The following is a 21466-nucleotide window of genomic DNA, read 5'->3' on the forward strand; positions in this document are numbered from 1 at the left end:
GGCGGCGGCCCAGGGCGGACTCCGCTCCCCCCGCCCGCCCAGGCGCGCCCCAGGCACGGGGGTCTCTCTCCGCCGTCGCCCTCCGAGGCGCCCCTTCCTCCGGCGCCCCTGGCTGTGGCGGCCTCCGGGCGGCAGGGGGAGCCCGCGTGCCGCTCAGGCGGCGAGACGGTGCTCTCTAGAGGGCAACCCGGAGACCAGGAACTTCCGCCAGCGTGAGCGCCTGGGCTGCTCTTGCTGCTGCTGCTGCTGCCGCCGCTGCCTCTTTCCGCCGGGAGGATGTTCGAGGAGGCTCCGTGGGGCGAGGCGGCGGAGCCGGCGCTGCCGGGCCCGCGGGCCGAGGCGAGTCCCCTGGCGGGGCGGGTGGGGGCCGCGCGGGGTCCCTCCGGGGGCCGCCCCCCGCCCAGCCCCGCCGCGCGCCGGCGTCTCCTGGCCACCCTGCGCCGCCTGCAGAGCTCGGCGCCGCGCCCGCCTTCCCCGTCCTCCTCCGGCCGAGGCAGCAGCGCGTCGGACTCGGAGGCCGAGCAGCCGCCGGAGAGGAAGCGCCCGAGGAAGGGGTCGCAGGCGGGGTCGCCCCCCGGAGCTCCGCAATCGCAGCAGCAGCAGCGCCTCCCGGCCCGGAAGGAGGAGCCGGCGCCCCGAGCAGGTGATGCCGCTAGGCTGTGGCCGAGGGTCTCCCCGGGACGAAGGCCGAGAGAATTGCCCGGTGTGCCAAGGCGGGTCAGGGGGGATAGCCTGGGTTGTAGTTCGGGTGGCGGCAAGCTACGCTCGACGGCTATGCTCCTTTGCTGAGGTTCTGCTTGTGGATTTCCCATCAGGGTTGTCCACTGTAAGGCTATGATGTTGGACTAGGTTCTTATAATCTTATGAAACCTTCCCTGCATCTCAGTCCCTGGGGGCCTCTCCAGGTGGGGCGGGGCTGGTCCCTCTGCCTGGAACCCCGGTGGGCTGTTGCCACCAGCAGTCAGTGCACAGAGCCCTGGACTAGAGCGATCATCTGGGGGGGGGGCGATGGAGCCCAGGGCTAAGCACCTCTGTCCTTGCCCTGTCCAGACAAAGCAGCTGGAGGCGGAGACCCTGAGCCCAGCAGCAAGCAGAGGAGCGCTGGGGCAAAGGACCCAGAGGAGGAGCCAAGGCAGCGGCTGACCAGGAGACAGTGGAAGAACCGCCAGAAGAACAAGCGTCGCCAGAACAGGTTCAAGGCAGGGCTGGGCCGCGAGGAGCCCCCTGTGGCCTCGGCAGCAGCAGAGGAGCCCCCTGCAGTCCTTGCAGCAGCAGAGGAGCCCCCCAGCAGCCAGGAAGATCCAGCAGGCCAGGAACTTCTCAGCGAAAGGGCAGCATCCCTGCGGCTGCGCATGGAGGAGCGGCTGGAGTCAGCGCGCTTCCGCTTCATCAACCAGCAGCTCTACACATCCTCCAGCCAGCAGGCGGTCCAGCTCTTCCGGGATGACCCTGAGGCCTTGGCAGTGTATCACCGGGGCTTTGCCCGGCAGGTGGCCCAGTGGCCTGAAAACCCCGTGCAGCGCTTTGTGCGCTACCTGCGTCAGAGGTAAGGATGGGGAGGGGGATTGGCCAGCTGCCCCCTTCAACATGTGCTGGTTAAGCAAACATCTGCGCATGTTGCAATGTCATAGTTAATGTATAGAAGTGTTTGACAGGATGGGTGCACGGTCTAACTTTGCCCCTCCCCTCACAGACCAGCGTCACTCGTGGTGGCAGATTTCGGTTGCGGGGACTGCATGCTGGCACGCAGCGTGCGGAACAAGGTGCACTGTTTTGACCTGGTGGCTTTGGACCCCCGAGTCATTGTCTGCGACATGGCCCAGGTACGTTGGGGGGAGGGCCTCCTCGCAGCCCCTGCCTTCTCCAGGCTTGGGAGCAGCTGTGTGATGAGCCCATGCAGGTGGGCTTTGCTTCACTGGAGGCTTTTAAGCAGAGCTTGGACAGCCACGTGTCAGGGCTGCATCGAGTGTGATTCCTACATTCCAGGGGATTAGACTAGATAGCCCTTGGGTGTCCCTCCCAGCTCCATGATTCTACCTCACACACATGGTTTTCCGATTGCGCCTCCCTCTTTTTGCTCCTTCTGTGCAGGTCCCCCTGGATGATGAATCTGTTGACGTGGCTGTGTTCTGCCTGGCACTGATGGGTACTAACCTGCAGGAGATCTTAGAAGAGGCCAACCGTGCGCTACGAGTTGGGTAATTGTGGGGTCCTGGGGTCACTGGCATGGGAGGGGCTGTGGCAGTGAGGGGGGCATGTGAAATGGCTGATCAGGGCACCGCCAGCTCAGTCAAAACCTATGGCTGTCATATGTGGATGATGATATTTAATACCTATACTGCTTAATAATAATAATAATACTCTGCCCATCTGACTGGGTTTTCCAGTCAGAAATATTAAAATATTAGTAATATATTAATAGAGATATAGTTAGAATATTTTTAAGCGTTGTCCAGAAAACTGAAATTACAACAACTTAAACAAAAGATATTACTAAAATAAAGGATTATGTTAATATACATTTATTAATATTCAGACAATGAATTAATGATGGTTGCAAAGAGCCTTGAGGCAGTGAACCAGCTAAATCTGCTTAGTATCTAAATTTCAGCATAACTAACTTGAATATTGAAAAAAACCACTATTCGTGTATTTTCTATTTCAGTATCAAAACAGTCTCGAAAATATGCATGAAGCCCCCCTGATCTAAAGTTTACTTGCATTCTTTAAAATCAGTCCTCGGCACCATTTGCCTTTGAAAACAAGTAGCGAGGAGGAGGAGACTCTCTGGCCAGGAAGTGCAGACTTCCCAGGCAGAAGGTCTTGGGTTCACCCACTCACACCCACCCATGGCAGCTCCAGGCAGAGCTCAGAGAAGGACCCCGGGTCTGAATTCCTGGAGAGAGAAGGAAGGCTCTCAGTGGCTACATGTCGGCCACAGGATCAGAGGCAGCAGCTCTGGATCATTGTGAATAATAATAATAGTAATAATAATAATTTTATTGCTTGTATCCCGCCCATCTGGCTGGGTTTCCCCAGCCACTCTGGGTGGGTTACAGGACATGAAATATTGTAAAACAAACATTTTAAATTTCCGAAGGTGGGAAGGGGCTGCTTCTGAGGCATCCTCTGAGGTTTCCTGACGTGAAATGCAATAATAAAATAAGCAAGCATTCCTTGGACTGCTTAGGGGGAAAGGATTACATGATTGGTAACCATTCAGAGCACCAGCAGAAACAATGACCTATAGCATTTGGGGCCCGTCTCTTTGGGGGGCCAGGCCAAGCCGTCTCCCAGCCTCTCCCGGGTCCTGCAGGTGCCCTCCTGACACACACACGGGGGGGTGTCCTGCTCAGGGGATGTTTCTGCCGCATCCCTGTTAGTCCTTCCTGCCTCTTTTCTGCACCCCCCCCCGCCCCGCTGGCTGATCTCCTCCCTCCGTCTCTCCTGGCAGGGGGACCCTCCTGGTGGCCGAGGTGGCCAGCCGCTTCCCGGACGTGCGGGCCTTCGTGGCGGCGCTGGCCCGGCTCGGCTTCCGCCTCCTCCGCAAGGTAGGTCTCCTCTCCCTCGGCTGGGGGGTCCCTTCCTCCCGGGGGCCGCGCGAGCCCCCCTTCCGGCCCGGGCGCGCCTCCGCATGGCCTTCCCTCTCCTCTCCTTGCAGGACGTGACGGGCAGCCACTTCTTCACCTTCGAGCTGCGCAAGGCGGAAGCGGCGAAGCGGAAGGGGCGGGGCGAAGGGGCTCTTCCGGGCCTGGCGCTCCGCCCCTGCCTCTACAAGCGGCGGTGACGCCACGGGGGGCGGGGCTTCGTCTGGGCCGCCGCCTCGCTCTGAATAAAGCGCTTTTCTCTCGAAGCGGAAGTGTCTCGTCTCGCAATGCCTGCTGGGGGCTGTAGTTGAGGGAGGGGCGGCGGCGGCGGTGCGTGGCCGGCGCAAGCGCAGTCCGGCCGAGTCCGGGCGGCGGCGGCAGCAGCGATGTCGGGATCGGCGGGCGGGCCGGGCCCCGGCGGCGGCGGCGGCGGGGGCAAGCTGGACATCAACCGGGCCTGCGTGGCGGAGCTGGAGCGGGCGCTGGTCGGCATCGGGCGCCGCCGGGCGAGGGGCATCGTGCGCAAGCGGGAGGTGAGGGACCCAGGCGTCCGAGGGCCCGCTCCCTTCCCCCCGGGGGGCTCCTTCCCTCCCCGGGCCCCGCGGGGGGGGGCTCCGCTCCTGGCGGGAGGGGCTTTTCCGGGGTCTCCTCTCGGTGCGTGACGGGGCGCCCCTCTCCCCGCCAGGAGCTGAAGGGCTTCGCCTCCCTGGACGACCTGCTGCACGTCAAGGGGATCACGGCGCGGATCCTGGAGCTGAACAGCCAGCGGATGACCTGCTCGCCGCCGCCGCCGCAGCCGGAGCCCGCCCGAGCCGCCGCCTGCCGGGCGTCGTCGTCCTCGGCTCCGGCGCCCGAGGTGGGCTTGGCGGCGACCTTGGCCCGCGTCTCCGGGGCGGGCGGGGGGCGGGCGGAAGAAAGCCGGGCGGGGGGCGGGCGGCTGGGCCGAGGCTCGCTGAACCCCGCTGCCCGCTTCCCCCCGCAGGCTCCGGACGAAGAGGCGGGTCAGTCGCCGCCGCCGCCGCCGCGTCCCGGGCAGCGGGAGAGCTGGGCGCCGGCCTGCTTGGCGGCCGAGGAGGAGCCGGGCAGCTCCTGCCCGCCGGGGGCTGCCGACTCCGAGGACGAGACGAGCGGCGGCGGCGGCAGCAGCGATGGCGAGGAGAGCGGCGGCGACGTCTACTTCTACTACACGGTGGACGAGCGCTGGATCGACTACCTGGAGCGGACGGAGGGCGGCGGCCTCATCCGGCACACGCGGCCCAAGGTGAAGAAGGGGCTGCGCGGGGAGAGGACGGGAAGAGGGAGATCCCGGCAGAGCAGGAGGCTGCCCGCGATGGGCCAGATCCGGCAGACGGAAGCTGCCTGGGGAAAGGCGCCCAGAGAAGGGGACGGGGCTCTGGGGCGCAGCAGCTGAGAGGGTCCACGCCAGGCATCCGAGGGGGGCCGGGCAAGTTTTCGGCTTGGCTTCTCTTTGGCCCAGGGAGGCTGGCAGGAGAAGAGGGTGATGCTGGCCGGGACCTTCAGGGTCTTCCTGGAAATGTCTGTGGCACCAAAAGCTTGTGCTGAGCGTTTCTCAGGGGTGCAGCCAAGGGACTGTGCTGACCAAAACAAGGGGGTGGGACCGCTTGAATTTAATGCCTTGTTCATGATACCTTTTCTTTTCCTCACTGGAGGGATTTTTGAAGTTGGAGCACATTTTTCCTGTGCAGATTTGAAATCTGCAGTTCATGGAGGAGGGGCTGTTGGGGGCAACTAGCCACCATGGCTAAGTATGCTCTGCCCTGCACAGTAGGAGGCAGCGATGCCTCTGAAAACCAGGTGCTGGAAGCCACAGGTGACCGGGGTGGGGGGAGTGTTGTTCTTGGGCACAGACTGTGCCCGTGGGTTTCCATAATGGGCATCTGGTTGGTCACTGTGGGGACAGAGGGCTGGACTGGACGGGCCTTCTGATCAGCAAGCCCAAGAGGGTCAGTGTGGTTTAGACCACACTCCCATACACATCCCTTTTTGAATCTGCACAATGGGGTGAGCTCCTGTTGCTTTGTCCCAGATTCTGCCAACCTAGCAGTTTGAGAGCATGCCAGTGCAAGTACATAAATTGGTACTTCTGTGACAGGAAGGTAAATGGCATTTCCGTGCGCTCTGATTTCCGTCACTGTGTTCAGTTGCGCCAGAAGCGGTTTAGTCCTGCTGGCCACATGACCTGGAAAAACTGTCTGCGGACAAACACCGGCTCTCTCAGGGTGAAGCGAGATGAGCACAGCACCCCATCGTCACCTTTGACTGGACTTAAACTGGGGTCCTTTACCTTTACTTGATCGGCCGTTGGCCTCATCCAGCAGGCTCTTGTGATTCTCGGGTGTGTTCTGGCCATCAAGGCTCCAAGGATGAAAGGCAAAAGCCGTCAGGTGGGGAGAGGGCTGCTGTGTGCTGCATCTTTATTCCCCACCTCCTGCCCTTACGAGGTTGTTGTCCCAAAGCACAGTTTGTAGATCTGTGTTCTGAGAGAAAGTGTTGAACCTTCCAGTCTTTTGGGGAGGCAGGAGGCATGGGGGCCCTGGCATGGCTGCTGTGCGGCGGAGGCAGCAAGAAGGGTGCCCCACTTGACCTGATGCGGCGCTGTGCATCGGGAGGGGGCGCTGTGTGCATTGCATAGCCTTTCTTCTTGCGGAGCTGAAGGGTTGCCTGGATCCGTGTGACTCCATTCCGCCCCATCTCTTTGCATTGCAGATGAAGCGCAAGTCAGAGAGCGGCCCGGATGGCAGAGCCCAGTCACCTGGCAAGAAGCTGTGCAAGGGCTCCGAGAGGGGCAGGTGAGGAGGTTGCGGGTGGCGCTTGGGAGCTCCTGCAAGGTGCCAGGGGAGACAGGGGGTCTGTCTCCAGCCAGACTCTTGACGTGGGCCCCTGGCCATGGCATTCTCCTGACATACTTGCTTCCTCTCCAGAGTGTTGGGCCCCTGTGTCGCTAGCCCCACGGCCACCTTTGGGGATTTGCGGAACGCCAAGGCAGGCCAGGCGCGCTGCCGGCATGTCCCCCCGATGACACCACCCCCTGAGCTGCAGGACTGGCTGCGCACTTTCCAGGTGAGCGGCAGGCAGAGGCTCCTGTGTCTGTGTGTGTGATGCGTGAGGCCCTCGGCTGGAGCCAGAGCAGGGCTGCGCTTTCTGGCTGGCTTGCAGCTGACCTTCTGACATTCAGCAAAGGCCTTTTTCCACGAGCCGGGCATTTGGCAGATGTTGTGCTGTGGTGTGCTTCTCATTTCCTATTTTGTTTTAGGGGTTTGATCTTAAAAGTGAGCTGATGCATTGGTGGTGTTTCAGCTTTTGCTTTGATTGCTTTTATGGGCTGCTTTGTGGCCTTGGTTCCGGCGCAGAGACGGGCTGCAATCCTGGGTTTTGCGCTCGATCTCCCCTTACTCCTTTCTCCCGCCAGCGCTGGAGCGGCCCAGAGAAGCTGCTGGCTCTGGATGAGCTCATTGACCGCTGTGAGCCTCCTCAGATCAAGCACATGATGCAAGTGATTGAGCCCCAATTCCAGCGCGATTTCATATCACTGCTGCCCAAAGAGGTGAGTGTCTCGTGCGTGGGGGACCTCGGAGGAAGAAAGCAGGGCAGCTGAGAGAGGACGGTGGGGAGTTGTTGGCCGAAGGTGTTGGTGGAAGAATGAGCCTGCAGGGTGTTGTTAGAAAGCCTTGAGCAACAGGTCAGGAGATCAGAATCTGAGCCACAGTCAAGAGGGGGGACAAGGGGACACGATAGGTAGTTGTAAAAGAAGTGAAGAAGTGTGCGTGCGCACAAAAGCTTATACCAGAACAAACTTAGTTGGTCTAGAAGGCGGTATTGGACAATTTATTTTTATTTCGACTGCGTCAGACCAACACGGCTACCTACCTGTGCCTAAAACAAATAAGAGTCAGAACTATTCATACCAGCTACACATTTTTAAAGTGTGCGTGAAAACTCGCAGAAACACTAGGATGAAGTAACAGAGAGAAACTGGGAGAAAAGAACTTTATCTGAAGTGCAGATGTGGCACCAGCAGGAAAATTGAGTAGAGCCAGTTGCTTTGGCAGGAGATGAGACACATCAGAGAAGGAGCTATTTGGTTTGATTACAAGGCCTTGGAAAACTTTTAACGGCAAGAATCTAAGTTATCGGAGAACCTGAAGGCCTGGTGAGAAGCTAAGAGCCGGAGTTCAGTTCCTGCCAAAGAGGAGAAAGAGGAATGAGACAGGCGAGGGAAGGAGCAGCAGCAGCAGCAGAGGGCGTTGCAAGGGGAGGAAGAACGAATCAGCCCCAGAGAGGGAGGGTGGGAGAGCTTGGCTGTCCCAGGCCTTGTCTCTCCAAGGCAGCTGCTCATTGTGCAGCAGAAAGTGATGGAGAAGAGGAAAAAGTGGGCAGGGAAATCGGGCCTCTGGGATCCAAAAGATTTCTGGGTGCTAAGGCAAAAGTTGGGCTTTAGGCTCAAATTAGCCTTTAAACTGTAAACAGATGCAGAGTACAAAATCTTGGTTTTTTGAAAGTGATTGTTAAAAGGTTTTAAATGGTGTTGTCATAAGTGGCAGATGGGCAGAACACTTTCAGTCAAAAGCTCCCTTTTCTTAATTTTTAAATATACAAACATTAAGGGGAGGCTGTCAAAGATGTCAAGGGAGAGAAGAGACAGTGGTCAATGGATTTAGCTCGCTTGAACGTCCGCGTACGTGAGCTAATGTGGAGCACGCTCTCTCCCTGCCTCTCCAGGCCAAAGCAGAGCTTCCCTTGCGAGGTGCAGGCTACCATTTTTAGAGCAAAAGTTGTGTCATAGGGAGTCCTTTGTAACACATCCAAAGAAAGCCAGATCAGACGGGAGTGGCAAGGAGGACAATAAGAAATGGCAGGAGGATGCTTGGAGGGCAAGAGATTGGCCCAGATGGTCAGGACAGGGAGCTCAGCCACAGACTCTGTGCTGGATTGGAAAGGCAGGAGAGGCCTTGTGGGCTGTGAAGCAGTTTGGGATTGCGTGGCCACAGTGGCCGCTGTGTGGGAGGAAGGTGTGGACCATGGGCTTTCCAAAAGGCCTTTGCCCAAGGCCAGCTCTCTTCTTGGAGGAGCATTGGGGGGCTGGTGAGGGTAAAAGGATGGCAGCAGCCACTCACCCACTTTCCCAGCTGTGTGGGACCTGTTGGGGTCAGGTCATCTAGACGGCAAAGTCTCCACATTGCTGTGGTGGACGTGAGAAGCTGCCCAGCCCAGCCCCGTCCTCTCCATGCCTGGCTTGCCGTTTGCACCCAGGGAGGCCTTTCACGGGAGGAAATCTTGTCCCTTTTGCAGTTGGCGCTCTATGTGCTCTCGTTCCTGGAGCCGCGGGACCTGCTCCGGGCGGCGCAGACCTGTCGCTACTGGCGGATTTTGGCCGAGGACAACCTGCTGTGGCGGGAGAAGTGCCGCGATGCAGGTGAGGCTCAGCTCCTGCCCGGTCTTGCTTCCGGCTGCCCTTGGGCCTCCCCCTGTCACAGCCGCTTCTGCCTCCTGCAGGTATCGAGGAGCCCCTGAGTCTGCGCAAGCGCCGGCTGCTCAGCCCAGGCTTCATGTACAGCCCCTGGAAACTGGCCTTCCTGCGCCAGCACCGAATCGACATGAACTGGCGTGGCGGGGATGCCCGCCCCCCCAAGGTAGGGGACCTCTCTTGACCCCCATTGGGGTGACCTCGCCATGGCCTAAGACGCTACTCTGGGATCTCCAGGGTGGCTGCACGATGGGGACCAAAGAGCAGGCTCTGGAGGAAGAGCAGCCCAATGCCTGGGTGCCCAGCTGGGTCCCAGTCCCTGTCCTATACCAGGCAGGGGCCAGGGCTCAGTGGTGGGCTGGGACAGACATGTGCCCATACTCTTGAGAGCTGCTGCTGCTGGGCTAGGTGGACCAGGGAAGCGCCTTTGACTTCTGGCAAAGAAGATCCAGAAGGTAGAATTATTCTGGCTATTCACAAATGCGGGATGGGGGGGGGGGGAGAGAGACTTGGCTGCTCCTTGAATTGGGGCTGTCACTGTGGCTGAGCCTCCAGCCCTTGCTGAATTTGAAGTCCGCCTGCTTGATGCCGGCTCCTGACCGCTGGGCCTGGTCTCAAGCCTTGGAGAACTCCAGGCCACTGGGCTTGGGGAGGAAGCTGCCCCTTCCCTCAGCCGCAGAAAGGGGGTGCAGGGGGATGCCGCCAGCTGGCCTGCTAATTCTCTCCCTGGACCAGGTTCTGAAGGGCCACGACGACCATGTCATCACCTGCCTCCAGTTTTGCGGCAACCGCATTGTGAGCGGCTCAGATGACAACACGCTCAAGGTGTGGTCGGCTGTCACCGGGGAGGTGAGTCTGGGAAATGGTGCTGTGGGCGGGGGTGGCTGTGGCTCCGCCTTCCTGGCTCTGAGCATCTTCCTCCTCCTCCCCCCGCAGTGCGTTCAGACCCTGGTGGGGCACACGGGGGGTGTCTGGTCTTCCCAGATGAGGGACAACATCGTCATCAGCGGCTCAACAGACCGCACCCTCAAGGTGTGGAACGCGGACACGGGCGAGTGCGTCCACACCCTCTATGGGCACACCTCCACCGTGCGCTGCATGCACCTCCACGGCAGCAGGTAGGTTGGGGGGGGAGTCGCTCCAGGGACCCCTCCCGCCCCTCCTGCCCGGGACTCAAGCTGCTTGTCTCTCCTCCCTTGCTTGGCAGGGTGGTGAGTGGGTCCCGGGACGCCACCCTCCGCCTCTGGGACATCGAGACGGGACAGTGCCTGCACGTGCTGATGGGCCACGTGGCCGCCGTCCGCTGCGTCCAGTACGACGGGCACAAGGTGGTGAGTGGCGCCTACGACTACACGGTCAAGGTCTGGGACCCCGAGACGGAGAGCTGCATCCACACCTTGCAAGGCCACACCAATCGCGTCTACTCCCTGCAGGTGAGGGACCCCGGCCCCTTCCCTCCCCCCCCCCGAGTCGCACAGCCCCTCACTCCTCCCACCCCTCTCTTGCGCAGTTTGATGGGACCCACATTGTGAGCGGCTCCCTGGACACCTCGATCCGCGTGTGGGACGCCGAGAGCGGCAACTGCCTGCACACCTTGATGGGGCACCAGTCCCTGACCAGCGGCATGGAGCTGCGCGACAACATCTTGGTCTCTGGCAACGCCGACTCCACCGTCAAGATCTGGGACATCAAGACGGGCCAGTGTCTGCAGACCTTGCAAGGTGGGACCTGAAACTCCCCATCGGCCCTCACAAAGTCCTGGGGGGCGGGGGGAGGCTTTTCTCCCTCTGGGCAGAGGCCTGCCACCAGGGGCGTCCTCCAGGAAGAGGCGGCTGGGCACTTGTGGCTGGGCACGGCAGCCGATGGCTGCTTCTCACCGTCTTTGCCCCCCTTCTGCAGGTCCCAGCAAGCACCAGAGTGCCGTCACCTGCCTCCAGTTCAGCTCCAAGTTTGTGGTGACCAGCTCAGACGACGGCACCGTCAAGCTGTGGGACCTCAAGACGGGCGAGTTTGTGCGCAACCTGGTGGCGCTGGAGAGTGGCGGCAGCGGGGGGGTGGTCTGGCGCATCCGGGCCTCCAACACAAAGCTGGTGTGTGCCGTGGGGAGCCGCAACGGGACCGAGGAGACCAAGCTGCTTGTTTTGGATTTTGACGTGGACCTGAAATGAGGAGGAGGGCTGGACTGGCAGGGGGGGCCTGCGGGACGGGCATCCCCCCAGGCGCGAGTGAGTGGTTCCTGGCCGCGCACCTTATTTATAGCTTGGCTGCAGGGCCCTGGGCGGCTGGCAGAGCGGCAGAGCACCCAAGTCTGCTTTTTGTACACACTAATAATATATCACTTTATTTCTGTACATGCCTTTCTCTGTGTCGTGTGGGTTAAGCCCGGGAGGGGGGAGGGGTCTGTCCTGGGGAGGGGGCTCTGGGGGAGGGGGCAGGGCGCTGCCTTTGCCCCGTGCTGCTGTCCCCCTCCCAGCGCAGGAGGCTGACGGCGTGGACACGCTGCTGGAGGCACAGCTCAGGGGCCATCTTGGAAGGCAGGCTCAGGTGCAGGATGACGTGCTGGCTGCCCAGCGCCACGGGGACCTCGGGGACCCCCAGGTAGACGGGGCACAGGTACTTGTTGGCTGGGAGCTTGGGGGTGGTGCCGGCGGAGGCCATGTCCCAGGTCAGGCGGGCGGCCTGGATCCAGATGGTGGGCAGCGGGCAGGGCTCGGCCGTGCGGCTCTCCTGCAGCAGCCCACTGTGGGCCTTCCAGAAGGCATGGCGCAGCTCCAGCCCGCTCAGATAGATGCCTTTCTCGGGGGCGCTGGTGGGGGGTGGCCCGCTGGGAAGGACCTGGCAAAGGAAGGCAAGAGGGAGGGGGAAAGGGGGCGCTCAGGGACCGGGCCTGCGGGGCCTGGCCCTGTGCCCACCCCCGTGCCCGCCCGCCCTCTCCTCCCTACCTGCTGGTGCAGCTGGTAGCGGTGCAGCTCCTGCCTCTCCACGCGAGCCCTCTCCTGCAGCACGGCCAGGAGGAGGCGGCGGGGCTGGTGGAAGGCGGCCAGCTGGTAGTGGGCCACGAGTGGCCCGCTGATGGAGCCCAGGTAGCTGCACAGGAGCTGGGTCCGCTGCTTGAGCGTCTGCAGCCAGGCCGGGGGGGCCTGGGGGCCCGTGAGGGCGTAGGGCAGCCAGGGGCCGGGCAGGCGGCCCTGCTTCAGGTGGTAGAGGATGGTGCTGCAGCGGCGGGAGGAGCAGGGCTCCCCCTGCAGGCGCTCCTGGGCGCAGCTCAGGTCGCGGCCCACCTGCTTCAGCAGGGCCAGGAGGATGCCCGCCTCCTCCAGCAGGAAGCGCTGCAGGGGGCGGGGCCGGGGGCGGGCCTGCCCTTGCGGGGGGCACCCCTTCCAGCCCACCTCCCAGCCGCACTCGCTCAGCTGCTCCTGCAGCTCCTGCGCCAGCCGGATCCCGTCCCGCAGCAGCTGCTCCAGGGCGCCGGTGGGCGGGCGGCAGGGGGCCCGGCGGGGCTGCCACAGGCCCTGGGAGGCCTGCAAGGCCACCAGCAAGGCCTGGCTCCGCTCTGCCAGCATCCGCTGCTGCAGCGCGCTGCACAGGCCGACCCCGGCAGGCACCATGGGGCTGGGCAGCTGCTCGATGCCGGCCTGGGTGGCGGCGGCCGCCTCCTCATCCGTGTTCCCTACAGGGTGCAAGGAAAGGGAGGGGGGTCAGCAGAGCACCCGGCGCCCCCACCGGCAGGCTCTTCCCTGCCCTCTTCAGAGACATTAGCCCCACAATGGCCACCCACTGCCGCCCACACACAGCTGGAGGAAGCAAGGCTTCCAAATACCCCTTGCCGGAAACCGCAGGCGGGGAGGGTGTTGCTCTGGTGCTTGCGGGTTTCCCGCAGTGAGAACAGGATGCTGGGCCCGACCCCGACGGCTCTTCTGATCTTCTCTCACCTGGGTTGGGGCAGCCGACGACTGTGGCCACGAGCTGCTGGAGGCTGGAGGCTGGCTGCAGGGGGGAGGCAGGAGCCAAGCAGGCCTGGCACAGGCTCTGCACCACTTGGGCATCACCGCTGTCCAGGATGTGACCCCCATAGAGCATGGTCCCTGCAGAGGCAGAAGAGCCGGCCGTGTTTCGCAGGGGGCCTTCAAGGCCTTGGCTCTTGCAGGCTGCCCCCTTGAACCCCTCACTCAGCCCTGTTTCCATACCGGCCAGCTCCTCCAGGGCTTCCTGGGCTCCGTCTGTTAGGCAGCTCAGCCTCTCCTGGATTCTGAGCCCGGCCAACACTTCCCCGTGGCTCCTGCAAGGGCAGCACAATCTCAGGCACAGGGCAGAGTCAGAGCAAAAACCGCACTCCTGGCTTGCCAGAGTGAGGACCGTCTTGGCCTGCTCCCAACTTTCTTATGGGTCTCAGCAGCTGAGAGGAAGAGCCCTTGGACAGTGGAACAAAAGACCTTGGCAGGGGACGGGCCTCTCCTTCACTGAAGGATTTTAAGCAGGAGTCTTTAGCTGTGATTCCCGCATTGCAGGAGCTTGGACTCAAGGACCCTTGGGGCGCCCCTACAGTTCTGGTTCTATGATAGATTCTTGGGTAAACCTCATTTTGGGATCAGTGGGAAACAGGTTAAGAAACAGGAAGTGAGTATAAATGGGTGGTTCTCCCAATTGTGGGATGTAGAAAGTATTCCAGTGTGGCAGCCATGAAAAAGGAAATTTGCATGTGAGGGATCAGTAGGAAAGGAACTGAGAATAAAACTGCCACTATCATCATGCCGTTTCAGGAATCTGGTGTGTGCCCACATTTGAAGAAGGATATACAGTTCTGGGCGCCTCCTCTCCCCTCAAAAAGGTTATTGCAGAGTTGGAAAAGATTCAGGAGGGGCCCCCTGAGGGGGTGGAGCGACTCCCTTGCAAGGAAAGGGGGCAGCATTTGGGACTTTTTAGTTCAAAAAGTGAGGGGCAACATGGCAAGTGGGAAGGGGGAAACTTTCTCCCTCTCTCGTAACCTCAAACGCGTAGGTGTCCAATGAAGCTGAATGTCGGAAGGGCAGATGGAAGAAAGTTCTTCCTGCAGCACAGAGCCAGACGGTGGCCCTCACTCGGCGGCCATCTCTAAAGAGGAGCCACAATGGCAATCCTCTTCCTCCACCATTGGGGCAGCTGCTGGAAACTGTGCGAGGGGAGAGGGCTCTGGGGCTCCTCTTCTGCCTCTGGCTGGCCACGTGGGAGCCGGAGGCTGGGCTGAATGGCCTGATCCTGGCGGCGGCTCTTACACCCTCTGTGCTGTGCAGGACTGATGCTGGAACCTGGGCTTTTTAACTTTTTTTGTGAGGGTTGTGTGAGCAGTAAGGTTCCCAGGTTTCCTGTTGATACGAAATTGTTCAGGGTGATTAAACTCCAGCGGGATTATGAGGAACTCCAAAGGGATCTGGTCAAAGGGGCTATCAAAATGGCAAATGCAATTCAACACAAGGAAAAGTGATTTAAGGTAAAGGGACCCCTTACCATTAGGTCCAGTTGCGGACAACTCTGGGGGTGTGGCGCTCATCTTGCTTGATTGCAAATGCAATACAGCTCAAGGAAAAGTGATGTACTTTGGGGCAAAAGAAGCCCCTAAAAAGTGGGGTCTGGACTGCTGTGGCCAACGCAGGAATGAGCTCATGGGGTCCCTTCCTTCTTGGTTGGTCACTGTGAGAACAGAAGGCTGACTAGATGGAGCCCCTTTGGCCTGATCCGGCTGCTGCCGGACTCCTTAGGTTCCTCCTACTTGGCAGCTTCCATGGGTGCATCCCGGGTACCCTCCAGTTCCCCTGCTCTGGGGAGCCCTGTTGAATTCTGTGAGGAGGCACAGGGAAGGGGTCTTCCTCCTGCTGCTGCTGCCAGAAAGGGCTGCAGGGAGAAAGCCCTGAGCCTTTCCCTGGCTGCCTGTCAGCTGGGAGATCCAAGCCCTCATCCGCTGCTGCTGCTGCTGCTGCTTCCCGCTCTGCTCCCCCCCCCCCCTTGCAACCAGCAGCCCCCTCTGTGGCAACCCTGTGGGCAAGGACTGGTTTGTTAGCCCACACAGGCAGCTCCAAGAGCAGGGGAAGAATGGGGAGCCCGCGGGTGGCGATTCAGGGTGCTTTCCAAGTAGCATAAAGCAGAGGAGGAGTTTCCAAACTCCCATGAGATGTACTGGCAGGCTCTTTTCCTCGCTGCTGGACAGGGCAAGCACCTCCTTCACTCACCACAGGTATGTCTCTGCCTGGGTCCACTGGGCATAGGCCTGCCTGTAGAGCAGGACCCCATAGAGGGCGAGGAGGGGCAGCCGCTGCTCTGTGTCTAGGTTCTGGGTTCGCCCCTGCAGCCAGTAGTGGCTGCGTGCCAGGATGCCCTTCAGCTCCAGTGGCATATCGCAGAAGAGGGAGGTGGCACTGCGCTTCAGGAGTTCTGTTGGCACAGAAGAGAATCAACCACCACAGCAGAGGCCGGGAGGGACAGCAAGGACAGCCGAGGCCGTGAGAAGTTGCTCAGCTTCTGTTTCTCCTGCAGAGGCAGGTGGAAGGCCCTGTGGCAGAGCCAGCGGCACTGGGAGAGCCCAGATGACAATGAGCAAGAGGGAGCGGGTCCCTGGGAGAGAGAGAGATGCAAAGGGGGGCAGTGCGCCCCTTTCCCCAAGGGGTAGGCAGGGTGTGGAGAAGCCCCTCTGGCCGTGCCCCCCCCCCCCGCGGCATCAGCCTCCCTCCCTCCTCCCTGGCCTGGTACCTGGCATGGAATGAGGGGCGTCAGCAGCAGTGATGAGCCACAGGCGGAACTTGGTGTGGATCTCGAGGCCTCCCCCTGGCACCTTGCCTGCGCAAAAAGAGGGCAAGGTGAGAGGGGCTTTGGCCGGGGGAGGGAGACCCCTCCCGCTGCCTCCATCCGCCTCACCTGAGGATTTCACCAACTGGTCCAGCAGCTGCAGCAGGTCGGGGTCCCAGTGCTCCTGGAGGTGGCAGTTGGTCAAGACCAGCCACTTGCCTCTCTTGCTGCAGATGGGCAGCGTCCGCCAAACCCGCTTGCAGGCATCTGGGGTGCCAAAGGAGATGACGACCACATTTCCCTGCGGGGGGGGGGGCTGGTTACTTGCTCTGTCCTCCCAGAGGGACCCCACCGACACCTGCACCCGTTGCCCCTTCCCCTCCTTGTGCCCGCCTCACCCCTCGTCCCCGCTGGGTGGCCATCTGCTGGATCCAGAGGAGCGGGTGCATGAAGCAGCCTGGTGAGCCGGCCGAGGGCGTGTGGAAGATGATGGGCTTGTTGGCCCGGCTGTAGGAGTACGGGTAGGTGATGCCCATTTCCTCGGTGAGAGACCAGCCCAGCGAGCAGGTGGTGAGGGCCGAGACCACGCTGCTCATGGCGGAGGGGCACAAGATGCGCCACAGGATGGCGCGCTGGAAAGGCCTGAGGTGGGCGTGGCTGGGGCACAGGGCCAGCCCCACCATGGTGGAGCGCAGGCGGAAGTACTCCTGCCACTGGGCGGCCTGCCCCGCCAGGGAGGCCTGCAGCCCCTGGAACCCAGGGACGCTCTCCAGCAAGCCGCACTCCTCCCAGGCCTCCGCGCTCACCCAGCTGGGGCAGGGCACCCCGGCCGGCGGCTGCAGAAGCTCCTTGGCCGCCGGCTCCCGCAGGCCCTGGCAGAAGGCCAGCCACTCCAGCGGGGTGATCTCCCCCGAGACCTTCAGCGGGGCCATGGCCCCCAGGAAGAGGTAGAGGAGGCGGTCCATCTCCCGCAGGCAGGGCACGGCCTCGGTCAGGCAGTGGTGGAGCACGGCCTTGCTGAGCTCCAGGAGGCGCGACTCCAGCGACTCCTGCTTGGTGGTCTCCTGGCGCTTGGTGGAGAGCAGCGCCTGGCGCACGTGGGCCATGCAGGCGCTGCTGGGGAAGCTGTAGGAGGGGTGGAGGCGGCAGACCTGCTGCAGGGCCAGGTGCAGGGCCACGCCCAGGCGGGGCACCATCCGGTACTTGTTGCACAGCGCCGCCTGGTCCTGGTGCTGGGAGACCATGTGCTGGTGGGTGGCGTGCAGGGCCTGGATCTGCGTCTGCAGCAGCCGCACCATCGGCATGAAGTTCTCCTCCTCCAGCAGAGAGCGCTGCGGCTGGGCAATCAGGGCCACCAGCTCCTCCTGCGGGAAGGGCCACGGGGCTGGGCTGAGCGGCCTCTCCACGGCCGCCCCACCGCCCCACGCCAAGCCACAGGAGCCCCTGCCTCCAGCTCCTCCTGCAGGGAAGGGCCACGGGGCTGGGCTGAGCGGCCTCTCCACCCCAAGCCCCACCGCCCCACGCCAAGCCCCAGGAGCCCCTGCCTCCAGCTCCTCTTGTGGGAAGGGCCACGGGGCTGGGCTGAGCAGCCTCTCCACGGCCGCCCCACCGCCCCACGCCAAGCCACAGGAGCCCCTGCCTCCAGCTCCTCCTGCGGGAAGGGCCACGGGGCTGGGCTGAGCGGCCTCTCCATGGCCGCCCCACTGCCCCACGCCAAGCCACAGGAGCCCCTGCCTCCAGCTCCTCCTGCAGGAAGGGCCACGGGGCTGGGCTGAGCAGCCTCTCCACCCCAAGCCCCACCGCCCCACGCCAAGCCACAGGAGCCCCTGCCTCACCTCCGTGGCCTCCAGCTTCCCCTCCAGCTGCAGGATCCCAAACTGCAAGGCCTGCTGGTTCTTCAGGATCTCCTTCCGCTCGGCCCGCAGGACCTCCACCAGCAGCAGCTCCTCCAGCGCCTCCTGGCTGAGGCTGAGGTCAATCACGTTCAGGCTCTTGAGAAGCTCGTGGTCCACCTCTGCAAAGAGGAGCCAGGTGGGAGGCAGGGCCCAGCCGTCCGTCCCAGTCACCCGCCTGCCTGCCCCTCTCCGCCGATGGCTGGCTGCGGTGTGGAGACACCTTTGGCTCTTGACCCCCCACACTTTGGGGAACCCAAGTAGGTCACGGTCGTGCTTTGGCAGTGCAGCTTCCCATGCTGGGCGAGAGATCTGCTGACTCTACCTTTGCTTCCACCCGCAGCAACTGGAAGTTTCCAAAGCCTCTCACCCTCTCTGAGAGGGGAGCCGAAGATGGCTCTCAGGGTGAGCAGCGAGTGGCTGAGCCGCCTCCACCCACCTCAGCTCCCTGAGAGCCAGGAGGGCACTAGGCCACCTCCCTTACCTGCAGCCAAAGCCTCCAGAGGCAGCTCAGTGCACAGGTAGAGGCGGAAGCTGGGGGGCACCTGCGCCAGGTCCTCCATTGACTTTGAGTGGAGGGCGCCTCTGAACGATTCCTTCTGCATCAGCTCCTCGAGGGCTGGGCACCAGGGGACGTTCTTTTCAAAGTCCGTCAGCAACACAGGGGTGCCTGTGAGGAGGTGGGAGCCAAGCAGCACATTCGCCTGAGCTGCCGGACGGCGCGGGCAGAGTACAGGGCTGCTGAAAGAGAACGGCACCCTCTCAGGGCGCTGCCAGCGGCAGGGGCACCACCCTCCTCCGCTCACCAAGGCTGGCTGCTTTGCAGAGGTTCTGCTCCAGGTCTGGGTCTGTGAGCGACAGGACCTCCAGGTTGTCTTCCGCGATCTCTATGGAGCTGCCCTGCTCCACCATGTCCGGCACCAGGTCAGAGATGGCATAGGCCTGAGAATCCGCTGTAAAGAGGGGTTGGATGTGAAGCTACCTGCAGCCAAGGCCATGTGCCTGACACCCCCCCCCCCCCCCCCGCACACCCCACTCACCCTCTTCCATGGCTCTGGATGTCAGCAGCCAGAGATAGGCCTGCTTGTCGGGGTCCACCAGCAGAGGCCAGCGGTGAGCCTGCGTGTGGGTGCTGGAGAGCAGGATCATGCCGACCAGGCGGCTGCTGGGGACCTTGGGCTTGTGGACTCGATCCCAGAGTCGCTGCTCTGGAGGAGTGCTGAGCAGGGACGCCAGATGCAGGGGCTGTTGCACAGCCAGCAGCAGATCGCTGTGGGAGGCCGGGCCAGGGCAGGGCAGCTCCTTCTGCAGGAGCCGCCTCACGTCGTCCGGCCCGAGGGGGCCCCAGGCCCTGGCACACACCGCCTGCCACTTCTCCAGCAGCTCCTCCCGCCGCTGCGGAGGGAATGGGCCCAGGTAGGAGAGGCTGGCTGCGGAGAGGAGGGCATCGCCATAGACAGTAGTGCGGTGGGATTCCAGGTTCTAGGAAGGAAAGCAGAGGCGCCAGAGGGCTGAGTCTGGGAGAACGGGACCCCCGCCTCGCAGGGCACGGGGGGGGGGGGACAGCCGCCCGCCCCTCTCACCCTTGTGACCGTTGTCCAGCTGGCCATGTGCTCGGCCACGGAGCTCTCGACGGTGGTGGCCTCCTCCTTGGCCTGCAGGGAGTGGGTGAGCTGGTGCATCAGCTTCTCCTGGCGCTCCTGCTTCTGCTTCAGCTCCTTGATGCGCAGCTGGGTGGCATCTCTCAGGTATTCCGAGTGCAGGCGCCGGTCGCCCAGCTCCACCTTCTCTGCGTTGATCTGGGCATCGCAGTACTTCAGCCGTGCGATGGTCGGCTGCCAGTCGAGCAGGGCCCAGTGGTACCAGTAGGTGGCCGAGATCCACTGGAAGAGGGCGGCAGCGGCCTGGCTGGCACCGGATATGCTGCTCTCAGAGATGCGCTCGTGAGTCACAGCCCGGCCCAGGGCCTCAAAGAGCTCCGTGGCGAGGCTGTCCTTGGGGTAGAAGACAAGGTCCTGGAGGGGGAAGCAGAGGGAGGGAATGGGACCCTGGCCTGGCGGCTTTTTCACCAAGGAATGAGGAGCAAGAAACACCAGGCTGCTTGTATTAAAATGCCCCACGCTAAAACAACCGGTTGCTTACCATGAAGATGGGCCAAAGGGCAGCACCTTCTCCAGCAGTTCCAGAAGCCCCCAGGGGACTGAGGGGGTCTTCCAGCCTGCCCACCTCGCCAGCTCCTCTGCCTGGCTTCCCTGCCCCTTTGGTCACAGAGCATGGGAGCCACTCCAGAGGTGCCCAGGCCTGTGCAGAGTTTTTTTGCCATTTCCCCTCCCATTCACCCAGTCCGGAGAGGCCCGTTTGGAGCTCTTCACAGTCTCTACTTGTTTTAACAACTCTGAACAGTTTAGTCTTGTCCGCAGACTTGGCCAGCCCACTGCTGAGCTCTAGCTCTGAGTCGTTTGTGTGCAAGTTAAAAAGCTCGTGTCCCGATCCTGATCCTTGGGGCACTCCACATTACACATGTATTTGTTCAGAGAACAGACCATCTATTCTTACTCTTTGCTTCCTGTGATTTAACCAATTCCATAGTCACAAGAGGACTTCTCCTCTTACTCCTGGACTGCTAAGCTTACTCAGGAGTCTTTGATGAGGGTCTATATCAAAAGCTTTTTGAAGCTTTAAGTGCATAATGTTGACCGGATGAGCCCAATCTATATACTCTCAGCTAGACTCTCAGCTCCTGTGGGATTCTCTGTTCTTGGGTGCAGCCCTCCTTGAAAACTAAACCATAGATATTAAACTCATCAAAAGAAATAAAGCAAATACCATGCAAGGAAGGAATTCCTAACCAGAGATGTGTAAGCATTTACTGTTAACAACCAGTATGTATCAGAAAGCAACAGAAAGAAAAGAAAGACAAAAATGGTTCAACAGAAGTGACTGAACCTAACAGATATATCCAAAATACAGTAAGAATTGTTCTTGGTCTCTCATTTTCTTGCAGAGGAGGGGGGAGAACTCTGTTGCAACAGAAATATAAAGATCTGCCTGGCTTTCACTGGATCCTGCCCCCATCCACTCTCCTCTGGCTGATCATGGCTTGAGGGGACTCCAGAGTCCCTTGGAGGAGCCAAAGGCAAGCCCCACTTTTTCTACAACCCTTGAGGGACAATTTTATATATACAGTATAATGTTTTATTCCTTAAGGATATTTCCCATGCTTCGTGAGGACTGCAGTGATGTGTTTGCAGTATCTCTGTTGTGCTCAATTACTTTCCTGTTCTCTTACTGCAGCTGATGGTTTCAGGTTTTATCCACTGGTAGTTCCATGCAAATCAAATCCACATTTGCTGTTTCGCTAGCCATGGCTCCCCACCCCCTCCCAGGAGGAAACAGGCTGCTTTTGCCCCTCCCTTTGTCAAGGAACAGCCTCTTGGTCTAGGCCAGGGTCTCTCTCTCCCCAGGCCGCCGGTCCAGAGGGGAAGCGGGGCCCTGAGGCTCTGGCTGCTGGGCCAGCCCCAAGAGCACAGGAGCCGCAGGAAGGGCTCTGGGCCTCACCTCATAGAAGTTGTCCCTGTTGAGGAGCAGCTTTGCATTCTCCCAGCCCGGCTCCTGCTCAAACATCAGGCAGAGGATGTCTGTCACCACGACCACAGTCTCTGGCGGCTGGCGATAGCTGCGCAGCTCCTCAATGTCCTGCACCCGCAGCATGGCCAGGGCCTCCTTGTAGTCCTTGTTCACCTGAG

At 61.3% G+C, this 21466-nt stretch overlaps 3 protein-coding genes across 8 annotated transcripts in view; 2 read left to right on the forward strand and 1 right to left on the reverse strand.

Moving 5' to 3' along the window:
* Positions 1 to 261: 261 nt before the first annotated feature.
* Positions 262 to 3853, forward strand: RRP8 (ribosomal RNA processing 8). Of its 2 annotated transcripts, XM_083436628.1 has the most exons (7): positions 262 to 343; positions 377 to 643; positions 1051 to 1546; positions 1694 to 1823; positions 2092 to 2198; positions 3455 to 3551; positions 3662 to 3853. In XM_083436628.1, exons 1-7 carry the CDS (start codon positions 277 to 279, stop codon positions 3785 to 3787), a joined length of 1290 nt encoding a protein of 429 aa, XP_083292754.1. In that variant the 5' UTR covers positions 262 to 276; the 3' UTR covers positions 3788 to 3853. The 2 variants fall into 2 exon arrangements, with proteins under 2 accessions (XP_083292754.1, XP_083292753.1); XM_083436627.1 differs by having other exon boundaries at positions 262 to 643.
* A 99-nt stretch (positions 3854 to 3952) lies between these two features.
* On the forward strand, positions 3953 to 11423 carry LOC310675556 (F-box/WD repeat-containing protein 7-like). Its single transcript, XM_083436403.1, has 13 exons — positions 3953 to 4120; positions 4273 to 4443; positions 4570 to 4848; positions 6315 to 6397; positions 6530 to 6668; positions 7018 to 7152; positions 8898 to 9021; positions 9102 to 9238; positions 9808 to 9921; positions 10009 to 10190; positions 10280 to 10505; positions 10583 to 10793; positions 10972 to 11423. The coding sequence occupies exons 1-13, from the start codon at positions 3974 to 3976 to the stop codon at positions 11238 to 11240; spliced, it is 2217 nt and encodes a 738-aa protein (XP_083292529.1). The 5' UTR covers positions 3953 to 3973; the 3' UTR covers positions 11241 to 11423.
* Positions 11385 to 21466, reverse strand: part of DNHD1 (dynein heavy chain domain 1) — a 52196-nt gene continuing 42114 nt past the window's right edge. For 3 of the 5 annotated variants that reach the window (XM_083435932.1, XM_083435931.1, XM_083435934.1), the window contains 14 exons: positions 21279 to 21461; positions 19304 to 19735; positions 18761 to 19202; positions 18527 to 18673; positions 18205 to 18390; positions 17664 to 17842; positions 16227 to 17192; positions 15958 to 16129; positions 15793 to 15879; positions 15276 to 15477; positions 13260 to 13351; positions 13005 to 13157; positions 12015 to 12742; positions 11385 to 11907 (listed from right to left, as the gene is read on the reverse strand). In XM_083435932.1, coding sequence (XP_083292058.1) covers positions 11449 to 11907; positions 12015 to 12742; positions 13005 to 13157; positions 13260 to 13351; positions 15276 to 15477; positions 15793 to 15879; positions 15958 to 16129; positions 16227 to 17192; positions 17664 to 17842; positions 18205 to 18390; positions 18527 to 18673; positions 18761 to 19202; positions 19304 to 19735; positions 21279 to 21461 — 4428 coding nt within the window. In that variant the 3' untranslated portion in view covers positions 11385 to 11448. Of the gene's footprint in view, positions 11908 to 12014; positions 12743 to 13004; positions 13352 to 15275; positions 15478 to 15792; positions 15880 to 15957; positions 16130 to 16226; positions 17193 to 17663; positions 17843 to 18204; positions 18391 to 18526; positions 18674 to 18760; positions 19203 to 19303; positions 19736 to 21278; positions 21462 to 21466 lie in introns of all 5 variants that reach the window. The other 2 variants (XM_083435933.1, XM_083435930.1) reach the window with 2 other exon arrangements.

The sequence above is a fragment of the Podarcis tiliguerta genome (assembly GCF_965153285.1).
Source record: "Podarcis tiliguerta genome assembly, chromosome: 4".
Classification (NCBI taxonomy): Eukaryota; Metazoa; Chordata; class Lepidosauria; order Squamata; family Lacertidae; genus Podarcis; species Podarcis tiliguerta.

Coding starts and splice junctions, on each gene's coding strand:
- RRP8 (XM_083436627.1), top strand. CDS start 277: ATGTTCGAGGAGGCTCCGTGGGGCGAGGCGGCGGAGCCGGCGCTGCCG. Junction 644..1,050: donor GGAGCCGGCGCCCCGAGCAG/GTGATGCCGCTA, acceptor TGCCCTGTCCAG/ACAAAGCAGCTGGAGGCGGA. Junction 2,199..3,454: donor AACCGTGCGCTACGAGTTGG/GTAATTGTGGGG, acceptor CTCTCCTGGCAG/GGGGACCCTCCTGGTGGCCG.
- LOC310675556 (XM_083436403.1), top strand. CDS start 3,974: ATGTCGGGATCGGCGGGCGGGCCGGGCCCCGGCGGCGGCGGCGGCGGG. Junction 7,153..8,897: donor TATCACTGCTGCCCAAAGAG/GTGAGTGTCTCG, acceptor TCCCTTTTGCAG/TTGGCGCTCTATGTGCTCTC. Junction 9,022..9,101: donor GGAGAAGTGCCGCGATGCAG/GTGAGGCTCAGC, acceptor TGCCTCCTGCAG/GTATCGAGGAGCCCCTGAGT.